This window comes from Polyodon spathula, chromosome 58 (genome assembly GCF_017654505.1).
Source record: "Polyodon spathula isolate WHYD16114869_AA chromosome 58, ASM1765450v1, whole genome shotgun sequence".
In the NCBI taxonomy this organism is placed as follows: Eukaryota; Metazoa; Chordata; class Actinopteri; order Acipenseriformes; family Polyodontidae; genus Polyodon; species Polyodon spathula.
The window spans coordinates 836254-861253 of record NC_054591.1 but is presented as its reverse complement, the minus strand read 5'-3'; the positions used below and the strand labels follow the sequence as shown (position 1 = coordinate 861253).

The following is a 25000-nucleotide window of genomic DNA, read 5'->3' as shown; positions in this document are numbered from 1 at the left end:
GGAGGAGAGGGAGATGAAGGGAGGACAGAGAGGCCAAGAGAGATGAGAGATCAGAGCACAGCCTCGCTGCTTTAATTCTCAGCACCTCAAACAACCACCCAGTGCACACCCAGTACACACCCAGTACACACACACTTCTTGCTGTTACCCTTTGCTTTCCACGTGACTAGATCGCAGCATCTTCAGAGAATGAACAGAGAGCGAGGGCAATCTGTAGACATCCATTTCCCTCTGCTGGAAGCAACCCTATACCTTCTGGGTTCAGTGTTAAACAGTACACACAGCATTAGATTAGTGATACCTGAGGTCCATGCTGAGTCCCGCCAGCATCTGTGCAAACACGTTGAAGCTGCTCTCATCCTCCGGGTGCTGGCAGACACGAGTGCGCTCCAGCAGCATGGTCTGGAAAACACATCAGAACAGAAAGCCTGTTGAAGCCTGTCACCACGTTGAAGGAGGCATTTTCACTCTTTTATTCGGTTACTTAAGATGCTGCTGCTGCTCCCCTTCCCAGATGATCTTCAACGGCAATGCACACTGACTGGCAGGGGCACTACAGCGGCCATGGAGCTAAGACATGGGCATCACAATGTGACGACACTGCCATTCGAACTCTAGCTGGCAGGAATGAACCAGTCCTGGCCCTGCTCCATACCTGCAGGTGTGCGGCCGCCACTTTCCCGGCGTGGCTGAAGTCCAGAGCCAGCACCATGGAGAAGCGCGTGGAGCTGCTATTGTGCTGCGTGGTCACTGAGCCGAAAGACTGCAGGACCGTGAAGATGGCCTGGATCTTCTCCACTGAAAAAGACAAAAAAGAATCCAGTTTCAGATGGCACTTCTGTCCCTCAGCAGGCTGCTAAGCTGAGGCGCCATCTTCTTTCTGCCTGTTTCACAGAACCATATTTAATAATCAGAATGGTGAGATGAGCACAGACTGCAGACTGACGTAGAAGTCAGCAAACTCAACCTAACCCTAACCCTAACCCTAACCCCAACCCCAACCCCAATCTGTACTCTAACACTCACTCTAACTCAAAGCCCACAGTGCCCCCTACCTGTCACGGTGGAGTCCACGCTGCCCGCTTTGCTCACCAGCTGCTCCAGCACTCTGTGGCAGCTGGTGGTCTTGCCGGCTCCGCTGCGGCCCAGTGGCACGATGGTCTGGTCCCGCTGCTCCATCACCATGCTCCAGTACGCCCGCTGTGCCATGGACTGGATGAGAGGGGGCACCGTGCCTGTCTTCTTTCCCCTCCCGGTCTACAACACAGAAACAGCAGTTTCATGGACACAAGGGTTCCTCGTTTCTGTAAGGGCTATGAGGGTTTTCAATAGTGATTCTGGCTCTGTGTGAAGAGGCTGCCTGACTGAAGCTCTGAGTGTTTCAGTATGTGGGTGTGTGTGAGTCTCTCTCTCCCTGTGCTGCTCACCTTCCCCGCGGCTGCGTCAGGCCGCACTGAGAGGAGGTTGCGCCCCGCCAGCGTGTGGTGCAGCTGTGCCTGGTAGCGGCTCTGCAGCGTGTGCAGGACACTCGACTCGTTCACACTGACCAGCTGGGACAGGTCCTCCGCCAGCTCCAGACCAGGGGGATTCGTCTGCCAAGAGCCGAGAAGAGAGAGGAGACAGGTGGGAGGAGGAGAAAAGAGAGAGGAGGAGTGGAGAAGTGAGCAGAGAGGAGGAGAGGAGAGGACAGGAGGAGAGGAAATAGCAGGAGATGAGACAGGAGAGAGGAGAGAGGTGAGGAGATAGTAGAGAGAAGGTTAAGAATGAGAAAGAGAATGGAAGAGCGAGGCCATCAGTAATTCAAAACCATAAGACTAATCTCCAACACTAACTCTAACCCCAACCTCAACCCTAACCTAACTCACCCTCTCAATCTTGTCCTCCTCCACCTCCACCACGGTCCCATCGCTGTCCAGCCGAATCCTGGCTGTCCCCTCGGGGAGATCGGGGGTCCTCTCGTCTGGCTTCAGCTCCGTCGCTGCACCCCAAAACAACACACCAACACTCACTCAGCCATTCATCCAGTCAGGAAGCAACTGTTATTGGAATGCATGTATCACTATTTACATGCAATTTAGAGGTTACTCCAACATGCGTACAACAGAAAAATCTGTCTGTGAAGCCAAATGGATCAGTTAGTGAATCAAAGTTTGTGTGAGAGAGAGGTACCCCTCCCCTCCAGTATGGAACACCTACCCAGAGAGAATCCATCCTTCTGCACGTACCACACCTTGCCTGCCTCATACCACATGTCTTTCTGTGAGGAAGAGAAGCAGACATCAGCGCTAAGAGCCTGGCACACCCACACAGCAGACCAGGGAAGCCTGTTGCTTTGAGAATAGGGTCCAGTGTGAGACGTTATGCAATGACATCCTTACACACATTAATACAAGGCGTTCTATTTCCTCCTGGGCTCACCTGCTCTGACTCCAATCTGCCCTCTGCAGTCCCAGCTCTCTCCACTGCCACCTGCTCTTCTGTTGCGTTCTTCACATGGTCCCTCTCTCTTTCTTTCTCTTCTGACTCTTCCCCTCTCTCCTCTTCCTCTTGTTTTTCCGTTTTCCCCGCTGAAGGATCCTCACACCTGGAACGAGAGCGGGAAGCTTCCGGTTTGGTTTCCGTGGCTACCTCCTCTTCCTGTTTGTGCAGCCCAAGTTCCTGTTTCTGTGCGATCCCGTTAGTTGCAGAGTGAGACACTGTCCCTCCTGGCTCTGGTGACATCAGCCTCCTCAAGGGTTTCCTAGCAACCGCGGCAGGGCGGCCTTTTCCCTCTGTCTCACCGTGGAGACCGTTGACCAAAAGCGCGGCTTGGCTGGCCATCTCTGCCTCTGGGGGCGTGTTCTCCTCTTCAGGAAGCAGGAAGGGGAGCACCAGGTTGTCACTGAGATTGCTGGGCTGCTGCAAGAGAGACGCAAACCCCTCAGAAATGTTATACAGCACCTCTCACACATCACAAAGAGCCGATCAACAGAGACAGGCCTACCAAACCCACACATAATACTGAAGAGCACAATCTTTCCCACTGTAACATCCCAAAAATCAATGAAGATAAGAACTTTGTGACTGGGCCTTTGCACTAGAGATAGACCCCAAACAAACACACTGTATTACACTCTATGAGTGACAAAAGAGCAAGGAAAAGAAGAAAGACGCCCACCCCCCTCCCCCTCAATGTGATCAGCAGTGTGGCATCATTTCAATGATATCAGTGTAATAAACCCCTAGCCCTTGTTAATAGCTCAGTAATAGATTGTTACTAGCAGGTCGTTACTCCTTTGTCTCACTCACAGGCTTCTCCTCCTTGATTTCGGGCTCCTTTTTCTTGGCCTCCTTCTCAGTCTCACGGACCAGTTGCTTGATGAAGCCCCCTGGCACAATGGAGAGAGGCGGGGGTGGGACGGGGGGCGGAGGGGGCTTCAGGGAGGACTCCTTGATCAAACATGTTCAAGCGGGGGGGGGGGTTGTCTGGGGGGGGGGGGGGGGGTCAGAGTGAGGCTCAACCAGTGAGGAGACCCACGCTGACCAACAGGTCCAGACAGCCAGCAATGGGAAAAACCAGGGTCACGAAACCTGTCTGCTCAAGATAGTCTAGTCTTGTACAAGCAGAACCAAAGGTGTGTCTGGTATTAGGAATGGATACGAGGCAGTAACAGAGTGCAGCTGGACCTGGCTGGTGCTTGCAGCTCTTTGTTACACTTTGGCTGCAGTTCAGCATGTTTTTATAGACACACCTTCAGCACAGTCTCCCTCACTCCAGCGTGCGCCATGCCCTCGCAGCTTCTCAGGCAAACTCTCAGGTTTATTACAAGGAATGGGTTCCTAATTATGGCTGGATTGCAATAGAGGTTGTGTAATTAGACCTTGTAAACACATTCTGCTACACAGTGTATGACTCATGCGCTCGTTCCAAGCTTGACTGTCTCTCCAGTCATTTCAGGGAGGCACTAAACATGCAGGATCAAGCTATTGCATTCCACTGACAATATGAAAAGATCAGCCATTTGAGATCTTAGAATTGGAGATGAGATATAAGCTGCAATGTTAAACACACACCCCCAAAGCAATAGAAGATACTGGTAATGACAGACGCCGACCTCACCCAGCCGAAAAGAGGAACAACAACATCTGGAACTACGTTTCGGAGAGAAATGCAAGCAGCACACTTACATCCTGCTAACCCTGCAGCACAGCACAGCACACTTACATCCTGCTAACCCTGCAGCACAGCACACTTACATCCTGCTAACCCTGCAGCACAGCACACTTATATAAGAGAGGAGACCATGCAGAGAGACCCTGTGTATTGTCTATTATAAGAGAGGAAACCATGCAGAGAGACCCTGTGTACTGTCTATTATAAGAGAGGAGACCATGCAGAGAGACCCTGTGTACTGTCTATTATAAGAGAGGAGACCCTGTGTATTGTTGCATCTTCTATACCTGCTGGATGATGTGAGATTTCCAAACCCTGGTGTGTCATCTCCACCTCACACTCTTAACATATCAGATGATGGTCCTGGCAAACGGACAGGACCCTGCAGTGCAATGTTGCAGCAGTCACTGGCACTGCTGTCAGATCACACGTCTACCAAATATCGCGTCTGAAAACCCTGCTCATAATAGTTAGAGAGGAGCCAGCTTTAAAACACATCCAGAACACAAGCTGAACCACTAACTGTGGGCTCAGTCAGAGCCCAGTTCAATTCATTTTATTCTAGTTGAGGAGGGAAAATAAGAAGTTATTTTCATTGTATCATGTGCTCACTGTTGCCTCAGTTCACTCTAGATTAACATGGCTCCATATCTGTTGCTAATTGCATGGGTTTATTAAAGCTACGGCAAATGCACATTTCTCTGCAACAAAAACACACAAAAACAGCAGCCACTGGTCCCAGATCTTGTATAAGAATGAACAGACAGCAGTGGCTAAGGCAACATTTATAGAGAAGGAGGGTTTAGACAACGTGTAGCACAGAGCCAGGGTCTGAGGGAGAGGGAAGGACAGTTTTCATGGTAATGGAGGATTGCAACGAGACTTTCATATCTCAATGTAGTGTCACCTAGACACACCGGGGAGGACTACACCTGGCTGGAATGCACCTGCACTGTGCTGTGCTACAGGACTAGAATGCATGTACAGTAGACAGGAGATACACTTGCAGTACACTTGGAGTGAGAACTAGGGTTTTGGAACGGTGTTGCATAAAACATGTAAACTTAGTAAAATTCTTTAAGAAATGCAGCACACACCAGTTTCTCTTGAGAGAGTTTCACACTTGGAGACTACACCAGTTCCTGTGGTAGAAGAATGTGACTCTAAAACTGACAGTGAGAAAAGCTTCCATTCAAAATGCAGGGCTACAACTTTCCTCTAGTTTCATTCTGGGCTTCTGCATGTTGCACATGCACACATTGTTACATGAGGAGCGACGTGCATGAACAACAGCAGGAGCTTGCACAACGAGGACAGGGAGAGGGGGGCACCCCCGCCAGGAGGAACGTGCGCCATGCTCACAGCCACAGCCTCTCCGCAGGCACATGCAAGACCAGGACACCTTCCTTCTGCTCCCAGAGCGCGAGACGGGAGGACAGCGCCATGCTGGCACCACGGTTCTTCAGGATCCTCTTCGGGGAGTGCGGTCAGGGCTGTGAGCCGAGGGAAGACAGGGGCACGGAAGACGGGTCCGCAACTTAGCAGAAGAAATGTTAAACAAACAAGAGAGTAAGAGAGCATATGAGATAACAGAGGAGCGTGAAGCTGCTCTCTTCTACACACGCCTCTCTGAGCTCTGCACTGCGGCATCTCAAAGTGTCATCTATACTCTGCCATGACACGCCCTAACAATGTCTGCACAGCTACAGCACGGCGTGCTTAACGGCTTTGACTCAAGGGCAGGTTTGCAGAATGGTCTGCTTGTGGATCTCAACTGTGCCTTTACTCAGGGAGCAAGAGAGCACATATTATTAATATGAAGTCCTAACCACTCAGCTCAGACCCATTCTAATGAACTCAGACAGAAGTGGGAACAGCCAGTAAAATAGATGACAAACACATCAGAGCAACGGACAGCATTAAACAGAGTGACCTCATCTTAAACCATTTCACAGCCTGAACTATGTGTGGAGATACTACCCCAAAGTCACCCAGCCGACTTCCCAACATTTCGCTATGTTTAATAAATCTTTGTCAAGGGAAAGTGTTTGAAAACAGACAGCGGAGGTACTGCTAGGCTCTTGATGCCATGGTAACTGCACATTTCTATTTAAATCTATTAATGTGCTTGTGATGTCATTTACTACATAGTTAATGATGTAACGATCTACTGTTCCTTCCAGTTAGAGCTTCAGACATCATGGGATTGAGTCTAGGTATCCATTGTTTGCTTTATTCTTCTATATTGCACAGGTTTATTTGTGGATTTTGAAAAGGTGGAAGAAAACCAGACATGGGAAAGCCAGCTATTGTGACAGGCTTGTCCTTTCAAGGGCTGCATTTCAGTGGGACTCAATGCAACATTCCTGCTCTGAGAGGCATGTTCATTCGGAAAGTAATAGCATAAATACATAAGTAAAAAAATAATAATAAAATAAATAACCAGGATATCAGTTACAGTGTTCTACAACGACCTCATAAAAACATTGCAATAATAATAATAATAATAATAATAATAATAATAACAATCATCCACCCCTTTCCAAAACCAGCCTGAAAACAACATTCTTAAACACTAGCAAACGAGTACTTACTGCACCCGAGTCCTAGTAACTTCGGAGGTAGATAAAACAGAGCATGCCCCTGGCCTCAGAACAGCATTGCCAGGACACAGAGGGTTAATAACTCCACAGCAGTGACTGCCCTGGGTCCTGTGCATCTAGCTTCTAACAAACCAAACCTGGACATGAGCTCCAGCAGCCATTGAGACTGGAACAAGAGCTGCACAAACCCTGCTGAGAAGCACTGGAGCTACTAAAAATAACCAGCGCTAGAGTTTTCTCTCGGGCCTGATCTCAACTCCAAGCAAACAACCAAGCCCGCTTGAAAACCAGACAGCTTTTTAAACCTGAAAATGACTCGGTGCTCACCTAGCGTGCTCTTTTTGTTTTACCTTGTGTGGAATTCCTCCTGCGTCAGGGGACCGGTGGTTAATACAAATCCTCAGGTTTCTCTCCTCGAGGCAGCTATGGGAACCTGCTGCCCAGCAGACAGACACAGAGCAGATGGGACAGGGAGCAATGTGATTGGGAGATTCTGTCACACACTGTCTCACTTGCACAGTCACACACTCACACACCAGCCCCCATCAGCCTAGCAGGAGTGATAACTATAGCAGCTGAGTTCACACAAGCCATGGTTATAAATACCCCATGCAGCCCAGTTTGGGCACTGGTTGGCAGCTGCAGGTTGGGAGAGTTGATGATAGGGGGAAGAATACTAGAGAGAGAGAAAGAGGGGGCTTTCACTTTCTCTTGCAAGTGGGAGGGGGAGTTTGCAAATCTTGTGAAACTTTCTGGACCCTGGTTTTAGATTGTATTTTTCCTCCCTTCGTCAGTTACAGCATTGTTTTCACTGTTCCACTCATCATTGTGTAGTTTAACTGTGAGTACAGCTCTCTCTCCTCACTAGCTCGGCTGCTTTGTTAACTGCGAGTACAGCTCTCTCCTCACTAGCTCAACAGCTTTGTTAACTGTGAGCTGAAAGGGAAGGTTGCTGGGATTGTTTGCATGTATTTCCAGTCCTGCTCAGACAGAACATGTGACAGGGCTGGAACGTTAAGTGTTAGCACTCTGTGAGGATTCCAGAATGTCAGGAGTCACTCTCTGAACAGCACAGTGATTAGGAGCAGCCTGGTGCAGCTACCATGCCCCCTGTCACCCCCGCCTCGGACTTCAGAATGAAAGCACACTGGGTACTGCAGGGCACCGTGTCAGACCCGCCACAAAGGACTGGGATGTGAGGGCACTCATCCAAGTGGAGTGAAAGCATATAAATAGGACAAATGCGTTGGATATTTGTTACAGCTGTGGAGAAAAAAACCCTGTATGCAAACTTCATTTTCATTTATTGCACTTTGTAATAACCCCCTTCCTGTCCCCCCACTTCTTGTCTTGAAGGGTCATTCACACTGTAAGCTGTGTCTTTAAAGTGTGAAAAAGAACAGTTTGCCTGTTTGCCCACAAATGGTGTAGTACAGTACTGCCTGATAAACTCACCTTGTCCTGATAACAAAACTGGACTAGATGGATCCAGAGTGAGATGCAGCCCTCTGGTGGGTGCAAAGGGAAGGGCACTTTCTTTACATTGTATTACACAGTAATGTAGATATCTTCAATCCTGTATTGCTCATGATCAGCTAGTGCTTCCACGTGCCAAGTTTCACTGCTAATCTGCGACGAATGTTTTCTCCCACAGAAGCCTTGCAGAGTGACCTACTGACTACGTGCACTTTGAGAAAGATCTGCAGAATTAGTAAAAGGCAGGTTTACTGCGCTTTGATCGCCTGTAAGTAAGGTGAGAGCTAAAACAGGTGTCTCCTCGCAGTGGAGGCATCTGTTTATAAATACATTCCAACACTGCTTTCCCCTCACAGCCCCGCTCACCAATCACTGCCCAGCAGGAACATGGCAGATATTTTTACCCTAGCAACAGTCTCTAAGGGCAGGCAGCTTCCATGGACTGATTGATGGGAACAGCTGGATGGGGGTGGGCGTGTGATCAAGAGGAGCCTCTGAGCAACTGTGTCTGTGTCACTGCAGTGCAGACTAGCAATCTGGGAGGAGATCAGTGGGTCTGGGGGGGTGGGAATACCCAGCACTACACAGACCAGTCACTGCGAGTCAGGGAAGAGCCCACTAGGATAGTGGCATAAGGTTACGCTGCATTTCAAGGAATCATACCGAAAAACAGCAGCGAACAGGAGCGCTGTGCTGTGTGCTGCACTCTCTACAGAAGTGCTAGACACCGAAATGCCCTGACAAGGAGTTTCATGTTCACTGACCAGACCGTGATGGAAGGAGCTTGAATTACAATGGTGGGGAGGGGGATCAGACACCTGCGTCTGCTTGTTCAAGGTGCCTCGCTTTCACTGTGCTGAAACAAATCCAAAAACTGAATCCCTTCTGCGGTTTACTGGCTGGTAATAAGAGGCGACTGTAAAGACAGGTGGGACTACATTGTTAGAACTGCTCTTATTAAAAATACTAGTGCAAAACCAATACAAACAAGAAAGTGACACAGAAACAGACTCACACATAGGGGCCTTTTATTGGAACTATTCCTTTTATATGAGCAGTTTGACCAACACACAGAAGCATCCCTAGCTGTTCCAAATGAAAAGAATAAAGAAAACCCCAACACAGTAGTAGTTGCTAGATGTGGCACATCACGAAGAACCGTCAACAACTGTAAACTCGGAATAAACACAGTATATCTGAGGGAGATCTACTTCAAACGTGCACAGAGCTGCTTTAACTGGAGGCCTAAAACTCAGTCAGACAATAAATATGAAAAAGAGCAAAATCCAGAATAAACCATACGCTGTATCTCAAAGTTACAATATCTAAAGGTATTTACAGGTGCGCTGCACACTGGCAGCTCACATACAAATTCATAGCAGTTCATTGGTTTTCTTTTTTTCTTTTAAATATTTTTTTTTTCCATGTATGTTTTCACATATCATATACGATAAAAAGAAATTCTGCATTTTTTAAAAATTAGAAAAGAAAAGTGAAATAGCAACAAAACACAACGCTTGTCTTTGGAGAGACTGCTGTCAGGTGTACTGTCCCCAGCCCTCTAACACAGGGAATTAGGGTACTTCCTATTACCTCTCCTGTCTCACCTGCTCCCACCCTACTATCAGTGCTGAAACCTGCACTAGCAAGGGTTACAGAATATCACATTGATCATACAAATGAAAACATTTGGTTTCATGCGAGTTCTGAATGGAAGCGCTTCTAAGTTCAGCACGGCCGTACTTTGACACGCATGCAAGTGCCTGAGTGAGGGGGCACAGGCAGCCCACGCTGGGACCCCCTGGTCTCTTTGGGAACTCACGGCTATAGTGGACACCCACGATGTACCCGAGAACACAGAGCTCCAAGTCCATTAGCTTGGTTTTTGTGCAGAGTTAGTAATCAGACGGAGTGCACAAGCTGGGAGCATTCCTGTTCAAAATGAAGTGATTCCAGGGAATGTGAACTGAATATTCCTGCTGTGAGACAAAGATAAGCCAGACTTTATGTGAGCTCCTGAATGCTGGAATCAGATGCTGGTTGGCATCTCAAATGCAGCTTCACTGGGTCAATTCAAGCAGTCACAATGACTTTTTTGCTCAAAGTCAATGCAATCACTGATTAAAGAGAAATGTGTGTGCAAATTTTTTTAAAACACTGTCACTTGCTGTGAATGAGCTTTGTGCAGCAAGGAGCAGTGTTGCTCTAGCGACGAGAGCAGGGACAGAAGAACACAGCTTCCTCCTCTCAAAGACAAGCATCCCTGGCTCTAGAACTAACCAGCTATATAGAGAAACGAAGCAAGCGCCTGCATCAGACCCGGGAGAGAGCCACACAAGTGGATGGACTTCAGTTACAATAAATAACATAAATGACTTTTTTCTGTTAAAAATTAAAATCCGCTCTCCAGCTACACAGCGCTTACTTACCAAAAATAAAACTGCATTTTTGTGTCGTAAAAAAATCCAAAATAAAATTTACAAAACAAGAATTGCAAAAAAATGAAATCATAATAATAATAATAATAAAATCTTAAAATAAGTAACCTGCACATACAATGAAACAGTAGAATATATGCAACATTGTGATATTACACCAGCGGATGGTTGGAGAACAAGCGTTAACGCTTTATATTCAAGCATGTATTCACTTTGAAATACAGGGGGGGGGGGGGGGGGTCACATCTTACATTTTAAAATAATAAGAATACAAAATACAGATTTTTTTTTTTTTCCCTGGATCCAGATGAAAGTTTCACACAAGCGTTTCCCTTGCGAGCTGCTGATGCCCGCTAGCGTACCGTCGGATGGTTTCGCACAGGGGTGTCCAATCACGGTCCTGGAGGGCCGTTCCTCTGCAGGTTTGCTGTGTAATAATGCACCACTCTAGGACCTGGATGGAGGTTTAGTTGGTCTAGTTCATTTAGAATAGGGATTGGAACAAGGACTGGAAGGGCGATCATCTTTGGCCACCCCTGGCTTAGTGAGCTTGGGTTGGGTGCAGTCACATCAAAACAGAAACAGCAACAAGAAAAAATACATAGCTCGCTGTTTCTAGAAGTAGCACTCTCACATCTGTAGGTCACAAGCTCAAATTTCACCTTGGGCCAATTATTCTACCAGCGTGGTGTGTGTGTGTGTGTGTGTGTCTCCTGGTGTCTCTCTTTGTGCAGGGCAGTAGGGATGTTGTTACAGAAACTGTGAGCCTGACGCACTGTCTCCTCTCTAGTAAACTGCAGATTGTGATCCTGTCCAGAACTCCACTGAGACCCACTCACTCACTGTGTAGTGCGCTCCACTCACTAATTACACTGCTCACACTGCACAAAGAGCAGCCTATCGGGGGCAGGGTTACAGCAAATAAAACTAATTAAAAAACTCATAAAATTTTAAGCCAAACACATTTATTGCCCAGCGAATATAACAGTGACTGGCCAGTTCTATGGCTTGCGAATTCTACAGGATTTGAACCCGGGACCTTGGATGTGAGAGACCAGTTCATTCTGTATCTACTGTGGTCAGTGAAAAACAGGTGCAGGTGAATGCATATGAAAAAGGACGCCAGGTGAGGGTTACAGACCTCCACAAAAATAAAAAAAAATATTTTGGCAAGCTTCCACACTCAAATACATAAAGCTGGGAGACAGCCCTGGGAGCAGGGACGAGGTTATTAACTATTTTGAAACCTGGCAGGATCCTGATTGGCTGTGGTCCTAAACCCACAGTGAATATGAAAAGGGAATTTCAGAGTCCTCCTTGGATGGTAATTCATTCCTGTCTGAAAGGGTGACCCATTAATAAATACAATGGATGAAGTCACACTACTTGCACACCCCTGCAGACTCGCACCCAAACACACTCACACTAACAGCATGCACGAGAAATCTGAGTGGCAACGGAGAAAAAACCACGAGGAAGGAACCAGCAAGCAATGCAGCCGGCTGAGATTCTCCTGTGAGCAGGTTCTCTTCACTGCTGCACTCGCAATCACAGGACATGCTCTACCTACAAAGACGAGCCTCGCTGGATAAACTGCAGCGCTAACACTGACTGCCACAACAAGCGACACCGCCTGTTTGTGAACTCTGCATCGTTACGAAGAATCCATCCACAGCTTACAAGTGCAGTCCTTGGAGGGGCTTACTGATGTTAATACGCTGGGCTAATGGAGTGCAGTGGTTAAAACATGGTTTGAATTCATGCAGATTGCCGAAGGTGCAGAGAAGGCTCTAAAAGCAGGGTCTGTCCTGGGTGGGCTTGGTGTCTCCCAACATGGATCTCTCATGTTCTCTTCCAAATTTAGATTCATCAAATACATCAAGGTTTTATTCTAACTACAATTACAGGATAAATATGAACACTATACACTTGCACACGCTTTTATGCTCCTGTCTTACTAAACCAAAAAAAAAGACCTATGAGGCTACAGGAACCCCTGAATGCTAACCACACTGGCTTTCTTGCGTTGTCGCAATGCATCCCTGCAGTCTTCGAACATTATGTACACCTTCGCTGGAATATTCAAAGAAAGATATTGTCTCAGGTTCAAGGCCCATGGCACTTTTGCACATTGTGGTGAAAGGATGATGAAACATTGCCCCCACCTACTCTGATAAAGAAACACTGTGAACAATCAACACCCTCTCCCAAAAGCTCTCATTGTGGTACATTCCAGCAAATAACCAGCACCCCCCACCCTTCCTATTATGACACAGTCCAGCCAGCAAAGCCTACAGCTTCTACCCCATTCAACACCCAGCACAGTCTCATAGTGCAGCCCACCCCTCAGTACAGTATTCGGGGGCAGAGAGGCAGCTGTCTTCACGAGGCTGCGGATGAGGTTGTTTTTTGGTTTGGTTGTGTCCGGGAATGGGGGTCTCTGTCCTCAGTCATGCGACAGGATGAGCAGTACAAGCAGACAGGAGAGTAGGCAGCAGTCGCTTCTCGACCACGCCAAGCCAGTGCAGATCAAAGATACTGCCAGGTGCATTAGTTAGGACTGATATGTAACCATAAGAAAAAGCATTGCCCAAAGTTTTGGGTAGAAAGTGCAAAGAGAGCGTTCCTCAGCAAGGAGAGAGATGGGTGGGGGTGGGTGGAGACGCAGCAGCAGCAGCCGCTACGCCTCGCAGAAACAAACACACACACATACACGGACCACCACCCCCAGGGTCGCTTTCAATTTTTATGATTCAGATCGATTTATATATATATTTTTTTTTAAGGGGAAAAAAAAAAAGAATCAAGTAGGTTTGAACTTTTTTTTTGCTTTTTTTTTTTTTTTTTTTTTTTTAAATGGTGCATTTGTTAAAAAATAAAAAAAAAAAAAAAAGAATTTAAAACAAATTTTTTTTTTAAAAAATCAATCATTGCCACAAGCTGCTTTCAAAGGCCGCCCTGGTGGGCAAACAAAGCATTCCCACTGCTGATCCGCTTACCCCTATCCACCAACACCTCCGATATGAACCATCAGGGGGTGGGGCACGTACACTGACCCGTAAAGGTGCTTGAAGAGGGGGGAGGGGATAATAAGCTACGCTGTGGCAGTGCCGACCTACTCCTGGTAGGACGGCACCAGCTCCATTACACAGTAACACAGCACGGGCAAAGACAGTCCCGTGGCAGTCTTTAAAAGCCTCCCCCAGTCCAGGGAGAGAAACACCACATCCGAATCTTCCGATGTCAGCAAATATTTACACACATCCTTGTCTTTTGCTTTGTCATTGTTGTTGATGGTGTTGCTGCTGCTGATTTGCTTTAAGACTTGTTGAACAAATAACTAAATAAAACTACACGAATGAGGTGATATCGGAGTCTCCTGATGACGACAGCAGCAGCTCCTCCTCTCTCGCTCTCCCCTCTCCAGACTCTCTCGGTCTCCCCTCTCTAGAGGCCGTTGCTGTTCCGGTGGGTGAGTGGGGGTTTGGAAAGCTCCACCATGGCTGTGCGGGTCTTGCTGATCACCTTGGGGGCTCGACGCAGCAGCTTCTGAGCCTCAGTGAAGGCCTCGGTCAGCTCCTTCTTCCACTGCACGAACTCGGGGTCGCTCTGCAAAGACAAGGCACAGAAGTCAGCACCTTCGAGCACAATGGGGTAGAAGGAACGCCCCTATTTTCCAAGCCACCGGTGAACAATCTGCACCACTTTCATGAAATGAAAACAGTTTTAAAAAGTGGTTTCTTATTGGTTGTGTTACACTACTAGTGCATTTTTCTTTTACAGACAGACGGACCTTGCCTCTGCAGTACCCATCCAGCACTGCACCACACCACAGCCAGCGCTCCTTACCTCACACTGCAGGACAAACTGCTTCCCTCCTTTAATCCGTAACAAGATGCACTTCTTGTCTTTAATCTGCGAGTCCTCCACCAACACGATCTGCTCCATCGTTAGCAAGTTTTGCTGGCAATTAGAAAGAAAACAAAAGCGTTACTGCTTGGTTTGAATCGGACAGTGTAACAATCCAGCAGGGCCCGCTGGGGTTCCAGGGCCAGAACATCTCAAGTGGGCTGCAGCCGTTTCTCAGCGCGCAGCTGCACTCTTCAGGGCACTCTGGGTCTTAGAATTGGAGATTTAGCCGCAGTGGGGGGGCAGCAGCAGCAGCAGCGGCGCTGGAAACGGTCTTTGGGGTTGCAGAGAGCTGGCACACAGAGACACGAGCCACCATGACTTCTTATTGGCAGTTCACTCATTCATTTATTTGTCATTCAGTTTATTTAGCAGCCCAGCAGAGATGCATGGTCTGGTCTCACTAGGGGTGCGGGGCGTGCGAGCTGCCCCAAGGTCACACAGCGAGTCAGGGGAGGAGCTGGGGTTTCAGCTCCAGGATCCCTCAGTCCTCTTATCCCTCGTTTTCACTGGAACTGATACCTGTACTGGCAAAGTGGACTCAAAAAAGCAGCTTGTTTTTACTGATGCATTTGAAGAATTTATTTTATTTTTTTAGGGGCAGTTTTAGGAGTCACAATGTAGTTGCCTTGTATTTCATTTATATTTGTAACTATTGTCTTCCCTCATGAGAAGATAGTTCTAGATCAGGAATGGCCAACCCATGTTCCTGGAGAGGCTCAATCCTGCAGGTTTTGTAGGTAGCTCTAAATCATCAATTGCTAAATAACAAAACAGTAATTTTGACCAATTAAGCCCAATCATTAAAGCATGATTAAGAGGCTGGGGTAATACAAAAACCAGGACACCCTGAGGCTCTCCAGGACCGGGGTTGGCCACCCCTGTTCCAGATGATAAACTGCTGTACACTAGCCCAGTACTGGCACAGTTCCCCTTCGGTATCACTTTAGATGGAGACACACAAACACTGATATGGTACTATACTTTGCCTAACACAGTATTCCTCCAATCCCAATTCTCAGATTATTGGACAGGCCAGGTTTCGGTTTCAACCTGCTACCACATACTGTACTGAAATATCTATCTGTGTTTTTAATGATATTGTTCAGAGCGATTTCCACGTTCCTTAGAATACATCCCTGGTTGAAACAAAAACCCGGACTACACACACTCACCCGAGGATTGGACTAAAGAAACAATGGGCCAATGGAAGCAAGGCATAAATCTATTTGTTCAGCTGCAAAAGCAATTGGTCTCCACCTGCCGGCCGATTGTAACGCTGCATTTATAAACTCATTCTGATTATTGCTGTCCTGATATCAACCTGCAACACAATCGCTTATTCAGGTCACCTTTGGGGCAAGATGGGATACAAGGACAAAGCAGGACGCAGCAGGGAGATGGGGAACAGGCACACTGAGTGTGGAAATCAAATGAAAACGATGCAAACTAACGCAACACAAAAGGATGTCAGAATTAACAAATGCATTCTAGCCTCTAAATCCCATGTTCTGCAGCTGAATGCCAGTATCTGCAGGGCGGGTTGATTATGTGTTCACATGTCTTACAGAAGCTCTTCATAATCTGCAGACCTCTCTCATGCCTTCATCTTTTCATGTAACATCACTTCAGCATCTCGAGACTCTGCAACAGCGCAATGTGCACACAAGGTGGCAGTGCTCCTCTAGGTACTGGCTGCTCAGCGGTGCATCCTTATCCACAAGGACCATTCCACACACAGGGACACATGTGAGGGTTTGGCAAGGGATGGGATTCCAAACCCAATCCTCAACTTCTCTGACCTATTGCATTCTACCAACAGGCTTCTCGTCTATATTGCTTTGTGTATTTACTGTTTAAACACAGATTTAAATACATCACCATTCTCTAACTTGAAGGCCATCCAGCTGTCAGCTGTATATTTTAGTTTCTTTCGTTTTAAGACCAAGCTGATCTACTGGAATAATGTACCAGACAATTATGGAATGAATGTTCCACTGGCACGCTCCGCAATGCCGTTAAGCTTTCAAGTACTTCATCTGTAATGCTTTCAGAAATGCTAATTCTACCCGCCTGATTGCTCTATTTTAGTATACAGTGCCCCCTTGTTATTTCACGATTTGATGGCTCACAAATTCAGTCAGGTCACGTTGGCATGTGCTACAGCTCACTGTGTGAGGGCCCTCCACTGATTCCCTGCCCTTGATGCCTCCCGATTTACAATGTGCAAGTCAGATAGGGAAACACAGAGGGCACACTGCATAACACATGTACAGCCAGCATGTATCCCTCCCTCCCAGCAACAATGCACCAAGACATCCCCACACTCAGTAGACAGCTATAGCATGCCCTGGTGAGAATGCTATTGCATCGACAGCTCCTTACCAGTTTACGCTTTTTATAGATAATCCAGGGCTCCTAAACAGAGAAATAGAAACAAGAGCACTCGCATTCATTCTCAACAGTGAGCTACACATTATCCACAAAGACCTGGAGCTGGTGAGAGTACACCACCGGAGAGTCAACACGGCCTGCAATCAGGGAGCAGGCTGGTCAACTGGCCAGGGAAAGGATGCACTAGTTGGGTCTGGGGAGGGGGAGGGTCTAGGTGGTTTAGTTGTTTTACTGCAATCTGCTTTCAAAGTGCAACAGGGGAGTGTAATAAAACTCTTGGGGAACTTGTAATGTTCAGTGGTAAAGTGTATTGAAACCATGAATGAGACAATTACCTGATTATTTTAATGCTAACTTATTCTGTGTTTAAAATAAAGAGATGAGACATGCACACATACAAAAAGTGATGAACACACACACATATAAATGGGCAGTGACTTGCGGAGAGAGAGAGAGATACGGAGACAGGTGGGGTGGGATCAGTGAACTGCCCTCCCCAGTGAGTGAGCATGCCAAATCTCCTACTTCCATGCTTATTAAGAAAAGGGAATGAGGACTGCACTGCACTGCAGGATTATACTGTGTGCTGAGTGAGCCTGACTTACCCGCGACTCGCCCTCACCCCTCCACTCCACGCGGTTGGGGAACAGGTAGAAGTATCGCCGCTGCCACTGCGTCAGGAAGGGGTTTCCCAGCTTCAGCATGTAGCCGTGCATGATGCAGTCCTTCCCCAGTGCGTAGTCTAGAGCAGGGACACGGGGCAATTTCAGTACATACCAAAAGTAGCAGAAATACCATGCTCGTCTCATTAACAACACAGACCCGTCTTTCTAAAAATCCAGGTCTGAGCTTGACGGTCCTCTTGCCCACACTCGAGTCCAGTAGGGAACTGTGTCGTCTGTTCCTACTGGCCGCAGCACTGGCTGGTGCAGTACCCCCACCGGCGAGATAGAGGGCGCTGTGTGCAGTGCACTCACCCTCCTCGTGGCCCAGCTGCTTGTTCTTGGCGCGCTTCCTCGCCTCGTTCTTTTCTGTGTCGGCATTCACTGCCTCGTACACCGTCTCTGCCACTTCCTGCTGCCAGCGCTCCGAGATCACCAGTGGGAAGTTCTTATAGAGCTCCTGATCGCTGTCCAGCAGCTGAACCACAGAGAGAGACAGTGAGACAGTGGTGGACACAAGAGAGTGTGGGGACAAGGAGCAGAGAGAGGGAGCTGGATACCTTGATGCCTTTGGTGTCTTCCTCGTCGAAGGAGCCGATGTCGAAGGCATCAGCAGCGTTCACCTCTCCTCGGGGAGGGATCAAAGGCGGAGGGTACTGGAGCAGACAGAGAAAGAGAGCAAACAATCAACACGGAGAAGAGAACCCACAAAACACACACACACACACGGAGGAACTGCAGCAGAGGGAGGCCACACACCAGAGGTAAACAATTAAGCAGATAAGGAAGTACATCTATGAGAGTAAATAAAGAGATCACCTTCTGTAAATAGACTTGCTGCCAGTCAATCCCTTTGAAGAAAGGGTGCTCTTTCACTTCATGGGCTCTGCAGGAGACAACAGAGGAACAGTCAATGTCTGAACCCCAAATGCAGCTGTACGGTATTTCAAAGAAAAAGGGGAAGCTGCACTGCCAGTGCATGCATGGAACAGCAATGCTGTGCAATGCCTGTAATCTTCCTCCTCTGCACCAGAGGGTGCAGTGCTACAGACTGTGCTGCTTAGTTGCCATGTATTACAGTCTTCTGGTTTCTAATTGCTTTGTTGTTGTGTGTTTTAAGAGGATGTACTGTTAAACAAAATGGTGCAAATCAAGCATTCCCAAGAACAAACTTGTTTCAATAGAAAAAAAAACACACACACATTTGGAATAATAAATCTGGATCCAAAAAGCGTGAGGAGGCAAAACTCTAACGAAATGTTCAAATGGTGCAGACTCAGGTGTGTGGAAACACAACCAGGCCTCATCCCTTCATCAGCGCAGTGCAGGCAGACTCACCCCCGGCCCAGGCAGCCCAGCCTCTTAGTCACATCCCGCTGCAGGAGGCCCTCCAGCTGAGACTTCAGCTCCGGGGAGAACGAGTCCGGCAGCTCCACATTCTGAGGGGCAAAGCACAGGGCCGGCTACAAATACTATCCAACACCCGCTAGCACGGCAAAACCTGCCTTGATAACTAACTAGCCTGCCCCGCACAATTCAACTAAACTGGAAATAAAAAGTACAGGTGAACCCCTTTATCTAAAAGAGTGCATCGAAGAAATCCACTTTAAATGTAGGCAATTCTCTGCTACCCCATACTACAAGACTTTCAATAATATTGCATTGTTTATTAATATTGGACTAAAAGGCAAGAAAAAAATAACAGTAAAATAAAACAGCATGTCTGGACCGTTTCCTTACCATTGTGAGAGTCATGCGGTCAATCTCATGCTTGTCTTTGGTTTTGTGCTGCCGAAAAGGACTGTGACTGCAGGAGGAACACAGAAACACAAGCTCTTATTTATTTCTATCTCCTTATTTCCACTGAACACAGCGGGGGAATAACCAGGCTCAGTGAAGACTGCCTCGGCTCCACAGCTTCCTGCACGGCTGCTCTTAAGGGCTTGTTTTGTGCTTGAAGGTCATGAAGAGTCAGGGACAGTGACAGGCAGGCTAATGCATCTCAATCCTGACCACAAGAACCCTGCATTCACTCCTGAGTCTTACTGCATCTCAATCCTGACCACAAGAACCCTGCATTCACTCCTGAGTCTTACTGCATCTCAATCCTGACCACAAGAACCCTGCATTCACTCCTGGATCTTACTGCATCTCAATCCTGACCACAAGAACCCTGCATTCACTCCTGAGTCTTACTGCATCTCAATCCTGACCACAAGAACCCTGCATTCACTCCTGGGTCTTATTCCACCTGTGCCCTTGTTTGTCCACTGTGATTTTTAACTAGTATCTTATTCAGCTTGTGGCATAAACCTCTACTGATCACGACACCTCACATAGCTCATGGTCTTTGAGCATTAAGAGGTTAAATCCACCAGGCTACCAACAAAGAGTCTGGTTCTGTTTGCACAAGCAGCCCCCCCCTCCCCTCTCCCAGCTCTCCTACTTTGATGTGCCCAGTTACTCTGACTTTTAGCTCTTAACAAAACTTCAAGGCTCTCCAACATCAATGAGTCGTCCCCCCAGAGAATGCCTGCGACACAGCCAGCCCGCCCTGCTGCTCCCCTGGATCAGACCCAACTGCCCTTTAGATGAAAACATCAAAACCAACAAACATGCCAACACTGATCTCAGGGACTAGGAAGGGCATGAAAGTGTGGCCAGGAGGTTACAGCTGAGAGACTGGGAGGCTGTGACTTGAATGTATACCATGCACTACAGAACAGTATGTACAAGCTTGTACTTAAACCACCCAAAAAGCAGCACGGCCACGATTGGTGGGAGGCAGCGACATAACTTTGGTTTTAAAAGTGTGTGGGGGGGTGCAGTTTCTGTAGCTGGGGAATATAGTAATACAATTAAAAATAAACACAGTGTTCTTCACTAACAGGCTCTGCTCTCTCCTCTCTGCTTGAGATCACCCACAATGCATTGCGCCCCAACGCTGGCTCAGTTGATTGGTGTTTCCACTGGGTATTTGTAGAGACTGCTTGTGCTAATACGAACACATTATTGAGAAATCAAAGTGTTAGGGCTGCTGCAGTGTGCAGGAGACATGTCCCCCATGTGAGCCCTGCCTACAGAGGAGGAATGAATCGGAGCAGGAGCGACTCACCCTCGCAGCAGCTTGAAGAGCATGCAGCCGAGCGAGAACCAGTCGGCGCTGCTGTCGTAGGCCGTGCCTTTCTGGAGCACCTCTGGAGCCATGTACCCATGTGTGCCGCTGCCAACAGAACACACACAAGCAGGGTTAATCATTCACCCAGCGCCTTAACACTCCCTCAGACAACAGGAGCGAAAGCACAGCAGCTTCTTATTCAGAGGAACACTGTTCCACAAGCGACTCTTTCAATGCCTGCTCCACTGCCTTGAAATTGAAACGCTATCATGCCTGTTACAGTTAATAGCTTAGAGTCAAATCGGTATATCCTAAACAACTAAGCACTGTCAATGATGTCAAATAGAGGTCTGCTGTAGAGTTTGTATTGTAGGATGTGTGCAGGGTTATTACTCCATATACACAAACATACTCATCCACATTAATATAGCAGTTTAGCATTAAGAAGTAACAGCACTCCGATTGGAGTGCTTGTCATGTTTTGATTGTCATGTCAACTTTTTAATTGGTTGCCAAAATTTGTGAAACGTCTAGGAAATTCAACAGAACCCAGCACCCCTAGTTACAGTGCCAGTGTGCAATATCAAAGGCAGAGGACTGCAATCATGTAGTTCTGAGTTAAAGGGGATGGGGTTTCCTCTCACTACAGACAGGGTGCAGTGTCAGTACTCACACGCTGGCGTGAGGCTTCTTCTTGGAGAAATCACAGGCCAGACCCAGGTCAGATATCCTGACGTGACCGTGCTCGTCCAACAGGATGTTCGCAGGCTGGAAGAGACAGAAAAGTAGCACTCACTTAATGAACAAACTCAAAGTAGTTCCTTAATAATAATAATTATTATTATTATTACAGTATTGATGCAGTAGCGCCCGGGTTCGTCATGAAAGGCACTGTAGAAATGTCACTTTGCCGAGACACTCGGAGAGCCCACTGCTGAGCACCCCAGGGGTTAAACTGATGCAGAAGGAAGGAAGGAAGGAAGGAAGGAAGGCTTGGTGTCAGCAGGACTTGCCTTAAGGTCCCGGTAGACCACGAATCTGTTGTGCATGTGCTCCAGCCCCAGGATGATCTCTGCTGCGTAGAACCTCATCTCCTTCTCAGAGAAGACCCCGTGCTGGGACAGGTGATAGTGCAGGTCCCCCCCTGCAAGCAAACACACAGGGAGAGGGAGTCAGACACCGCCACTCACACAGGCTGACACCCAGCAACCTGGGGGTTTTAAAACAGTCAAAGGTGCATTTTCTAGCCTTGAAAAGGAAACAAACAACACGTTGTATCTTTAATTATCTTCAGTAAAGCGTTCCCTGTTTTCTGTAAAGATGAATCAGAGAACGGCGATTACTACAGGCTGCCCTGACCCCCGGGTCTTACCGTTCATGAGGTCGAGGATGAAGCACAGCTTGTCCGGCGTGTGGAAGGCGTAGGTCATGCACACGATGAAGGGGCAGTCCTGGGAGGAAGGGGGCAGAGCAGAGGCCGGTCAGGGCAAAACACTTTACATTACAGAACATAGCTGGCCAGCTACAGCAAGCAGCCTGGAATCTCAGGACTCCAGCGTCTCAAACATCCAGAGCACTTAGCAAATAGACTTGTGAAAACAGCATGCATTTCAACAAGATCTTGTTTTTACTGGGGGCATGTACCCACTAGAACACCTTGCCTCACCCACCGAACTGCCAAATTATAATCCCCCTTCTTTTTTCCAGCCCCATCTAGAAAACTGGCAAGAGAAATTAAAATCCATGTGGGAAGCAGGCAAGGAATGCTTTAATACCAGCTTGGCCTTCCACTGCCCTGTCCCGCTGTCACCCGGAATTAAAGCACAGTGCGAGGAGGCTGGTCTGCAGCCCTGGACTGGGATACAGGCTGCAGTGTTTCTGATCTGAAGGGAAGGAAGTCATATTTCAACCAAACTGTGTATCCATCTAATCAGTCTATCTGTGCCTGTCTGTCTTGCTTTCCCCAGTGTTACACCCTAAGATCCAGGTGTCCCTGCACTCACCCCTGTGCTGACGAGGGACAGCATGATCCTCTCGTTCAGAGCCAGTGTCTCGCCCTGCTTCATCTTGATCCTCTTCTTGTCCAGACACTTCATGGCGTACCTACAAAATCAACAGCACACATCACAGCGCCTGCAACCTGACCCTGCCTTGAAAAACTGAGGTTACCTTGCTGAAGAGCTAGGTAAGCTCATGCAAAACTCTGTTCTAACTGCTATGCAATGGGAATCCCTGTGTTAAATGGCATGTTAACAAACTGAAGGGAAACTTACATTTTTCCAGTGTCTGCTTTCCTGCAGCCATACACCTCCCCAAAGCCCCCTCGACCAATGATCCGGTGCACACTGAAGTCATTCATCGTTAACTGGAAAACACACAGAACAGCAACACCACCGTTACCCCATACTGTAGAACCAGCAATGAAACAGTCCCTGTAGAAGCACGAGATCAGAGTCCTGCAATTATCATTGACAGTCCCTCTGCTTAAATCTCAAAGCTTCCGTGAGGTCCAGGGGCTGAGGAGCACTGCTCTGTTGTTCTGTCCTAGTTTGTTAGGGATAGGACGTGAACTACACTTATATAATGCAGTGTGCCCCAATTACAGGGTGACACTGTTTTGCTATTTTAAGATTATGGCTCATTGCGATTTCAATATGCTGTTAGAGGGGACAAGGACAGTGCCAGGGGAAGGGGGCAGGCATTTCTTAAATATTGTAAAGAAAAATGAAATATTATATTGCTGTATGCACATTGAAATCTTGTGTTTGCTTATGCATTTGTGATGAGACAATTTATAGAAATAAATAAATAAATAAAAATACAAAGGTGTCCTGCCAAGCTCTCTTCGCACTGCACGTCTACAGTGAAGCCACCAGACCCATAGTGCCAGAGGACAACACAGATCTGAATGGCTCCACTGCAGACCTGCAGGTGCCCTATCGGCCACCAGAGTCGCTGGTGCACGACAAACCAAGGATTACCCTGCCTCCCCACCCAGGCGGTGCTCAGCCAATTGTGCGCCGCCCCCAGGGAACTCCCAACCACGATCAGCGATGGCATAACCTGGACTCAAACCAGCAATCTCCAGGCTATAGGGCGCATCCATCACTCCATGCGGAGCGCCTTTACCGGATGCCACGTGATGAGACAATTTCAATAGCCTGGTCTCTCACAAGACAGCGGACATGAGCTCCATTAAATTAACATCTGATTTTTCCTGCGTCTCTCTCTCATCCGTTGTTGCAGCAGCCACCTTGCCCTGCCCACTGCGTCGGGCACACAGCCAGGCTGACACCCTCAGCAGGAGTGACAGCAGCGCGCCGGCTGTCCGTGAAGACTCCCATTGTCTCTTCAACCGCTCAATTAAATTACTTCTGAACGCAGCCACTTGTCCACGAATGCTCACTGTTGATTGTTTTTGTTTGTTTGTTTCAGCCCGGTTATTTGATCTCACAAGAGGGCACAGGAGTTAAATTTCTACTGATTTTGTTTTTATTGCTGTACTGCAATAAATTATTCACGAGTCTGGCTGAAGAGTTCTATTTTTAATAAAGCGTATTACTCACTTCCTTGTGTGGTTGGTCTCATCCTAGTTAAATTAAAACTCTGTTTGGTAGATGTTAATAGCACAGTGCAGATCTGTAGCAAGACCCAGTACTGACACAGATTTCACTGGGGATCTCTGCAGGCTGCTTGGGGACACGTCTACTGGTAAAAGACACTTGTTCTGCTCTAGCTGGATACAGACTATAGAAATATCAGAGCTGGCTTTGCTGGCTAATGCTGCAGACATCAACAAACAGACCACCGCCCAAGACAATTAATTCCCAAACAAAACTCAACGAGAAGACACACAGGAAATATACAGGGAGGGGTGGGTTTATAGCCTGGCTCCTCACAGCAGCACCAGCCCTCGGGGGCCACCGGCAATCCAGGTTTTTCATTAAAACCGGGACGTGAATATCGCTCTTGAATCTGCACTGCTGTTCACTGAACTAGAAGCAGTTCTCAAGCTCTTGGGCGCCATCAGAGCACACTACAAATTACAAATGTATAGAAAACAGAACTAGGGCAAGGTGGACAATCCTGGCTAGCCAGTGGTTCCCATGGACTGCGGCTGACAGCTTGCAGGAGGGGGGGGGGGGGGGCTCACTTACATGGATGTTTAGCTCTACATTCTTCCACTGGCAGAAGCGGGTGAATTTGTCACTGTAAGAAAAACAAGAAGAGAGGAGACTCCGTGAGAT

At 47.7% G+C, this 25000-nt stretch overlaps 3 protein-coding genes across 3 annotated transcripts in view; 1 reads left to right on the top strand and 2 right to left on the bottom strand.

Annotated features, from left to right (window-relative positions):
- LOC121307723 (beta-adrenergic receptor kinase 2) overlaps positions 1-193 on the top strand; it is a 16530-nt gene extending 16337 nt beyond the window's left edge. Inside the window, exon 18 of the mRNA XM_041239974.1 lies at positions 171-193. Coding sequence (XP_041095908.1) covers positions 171-193 — 23 coding nt within the window. The remainder of the gene's footprint in view (positions 1-170) is intronic.
- Positions 194-276: 83 nt separating this feature from the next.
- Positions 277-3411, bottom strand: LOC121307762 (unconventional myosin-XVIIIb). The gene is made up of 8 exons (XM_041240035.1): positions 3289-3411; positions 2419-2898; positions 2197-2257; positions 1866-1978; positions 1428-1592; positions 1056-1257; positions 656-798; positions 277-402 (listed from the first exon to the last, which is right to left on the bottom strand). The coding sequence occupies exons 2-8, from the start codon at positions 2818-2820 to the stop codon at positions 292-294; spliced, it is 1197 nt and encodes a 398-aa protein (XP_041095969.1). The 5' UTR covers positions 2821-2898; positions 3289-3411; the 3' UTR covers positions 277-291.
- Positions 3412-13528: 10117 nt separating this feature from the next.
- LOC121307722 (beta-adrenergic receptor kinase 2) lies at positions 13529-24997 on the bottom strand (the record flags this gene model as incomplete). Its single annotated transcript, XM_041239973.1, has 15 exons — positions 13529-14279; positions 14520-14633; positions 17579-17715; positions 17951-18113; positions 18196-18291; positions 18455-18521; positions 18974-19074; positions 19376-19442; positions 20751-20858; positions 21427-21521; positions 21767-21897; positions 22126-22204; positions 22757-22856; positions 23027-23118; positions 24911-24997. Coding segments are annotated over 15 exons (1599 nt in total), but the record flags the coding sequence as incomplete, so codon positions are not given.
- Positions 24998-25000: the final 3 nt, after the last annotated feature.

Excerpts from the sequence above, each read along its gene's own strand:
- LOC121307762 (XM_041240035.1), bottom strand. The coding sequence starts at position 2,820 with ATGGCCAGCCAAGCCGCGCTTTTGGTCAACGGTCTCCACGGTGAGACA. Across the intron at positions 1,979-2,196 it reads GAAGGATGGATTCTCTCTGG|CGACGGAGCTGAAGCCAGAC; the intron begins GTAGGTGTTCCA and ends TTTGGGGTGCAG. Across the intron at positions 799-1,055 it reads CGTGGACTCCACCGTGACAG|TGGAGAAGATCCAGGCCATC; the intron begins GTAGGGGGCACT and ends TGTCTTTTTCAG.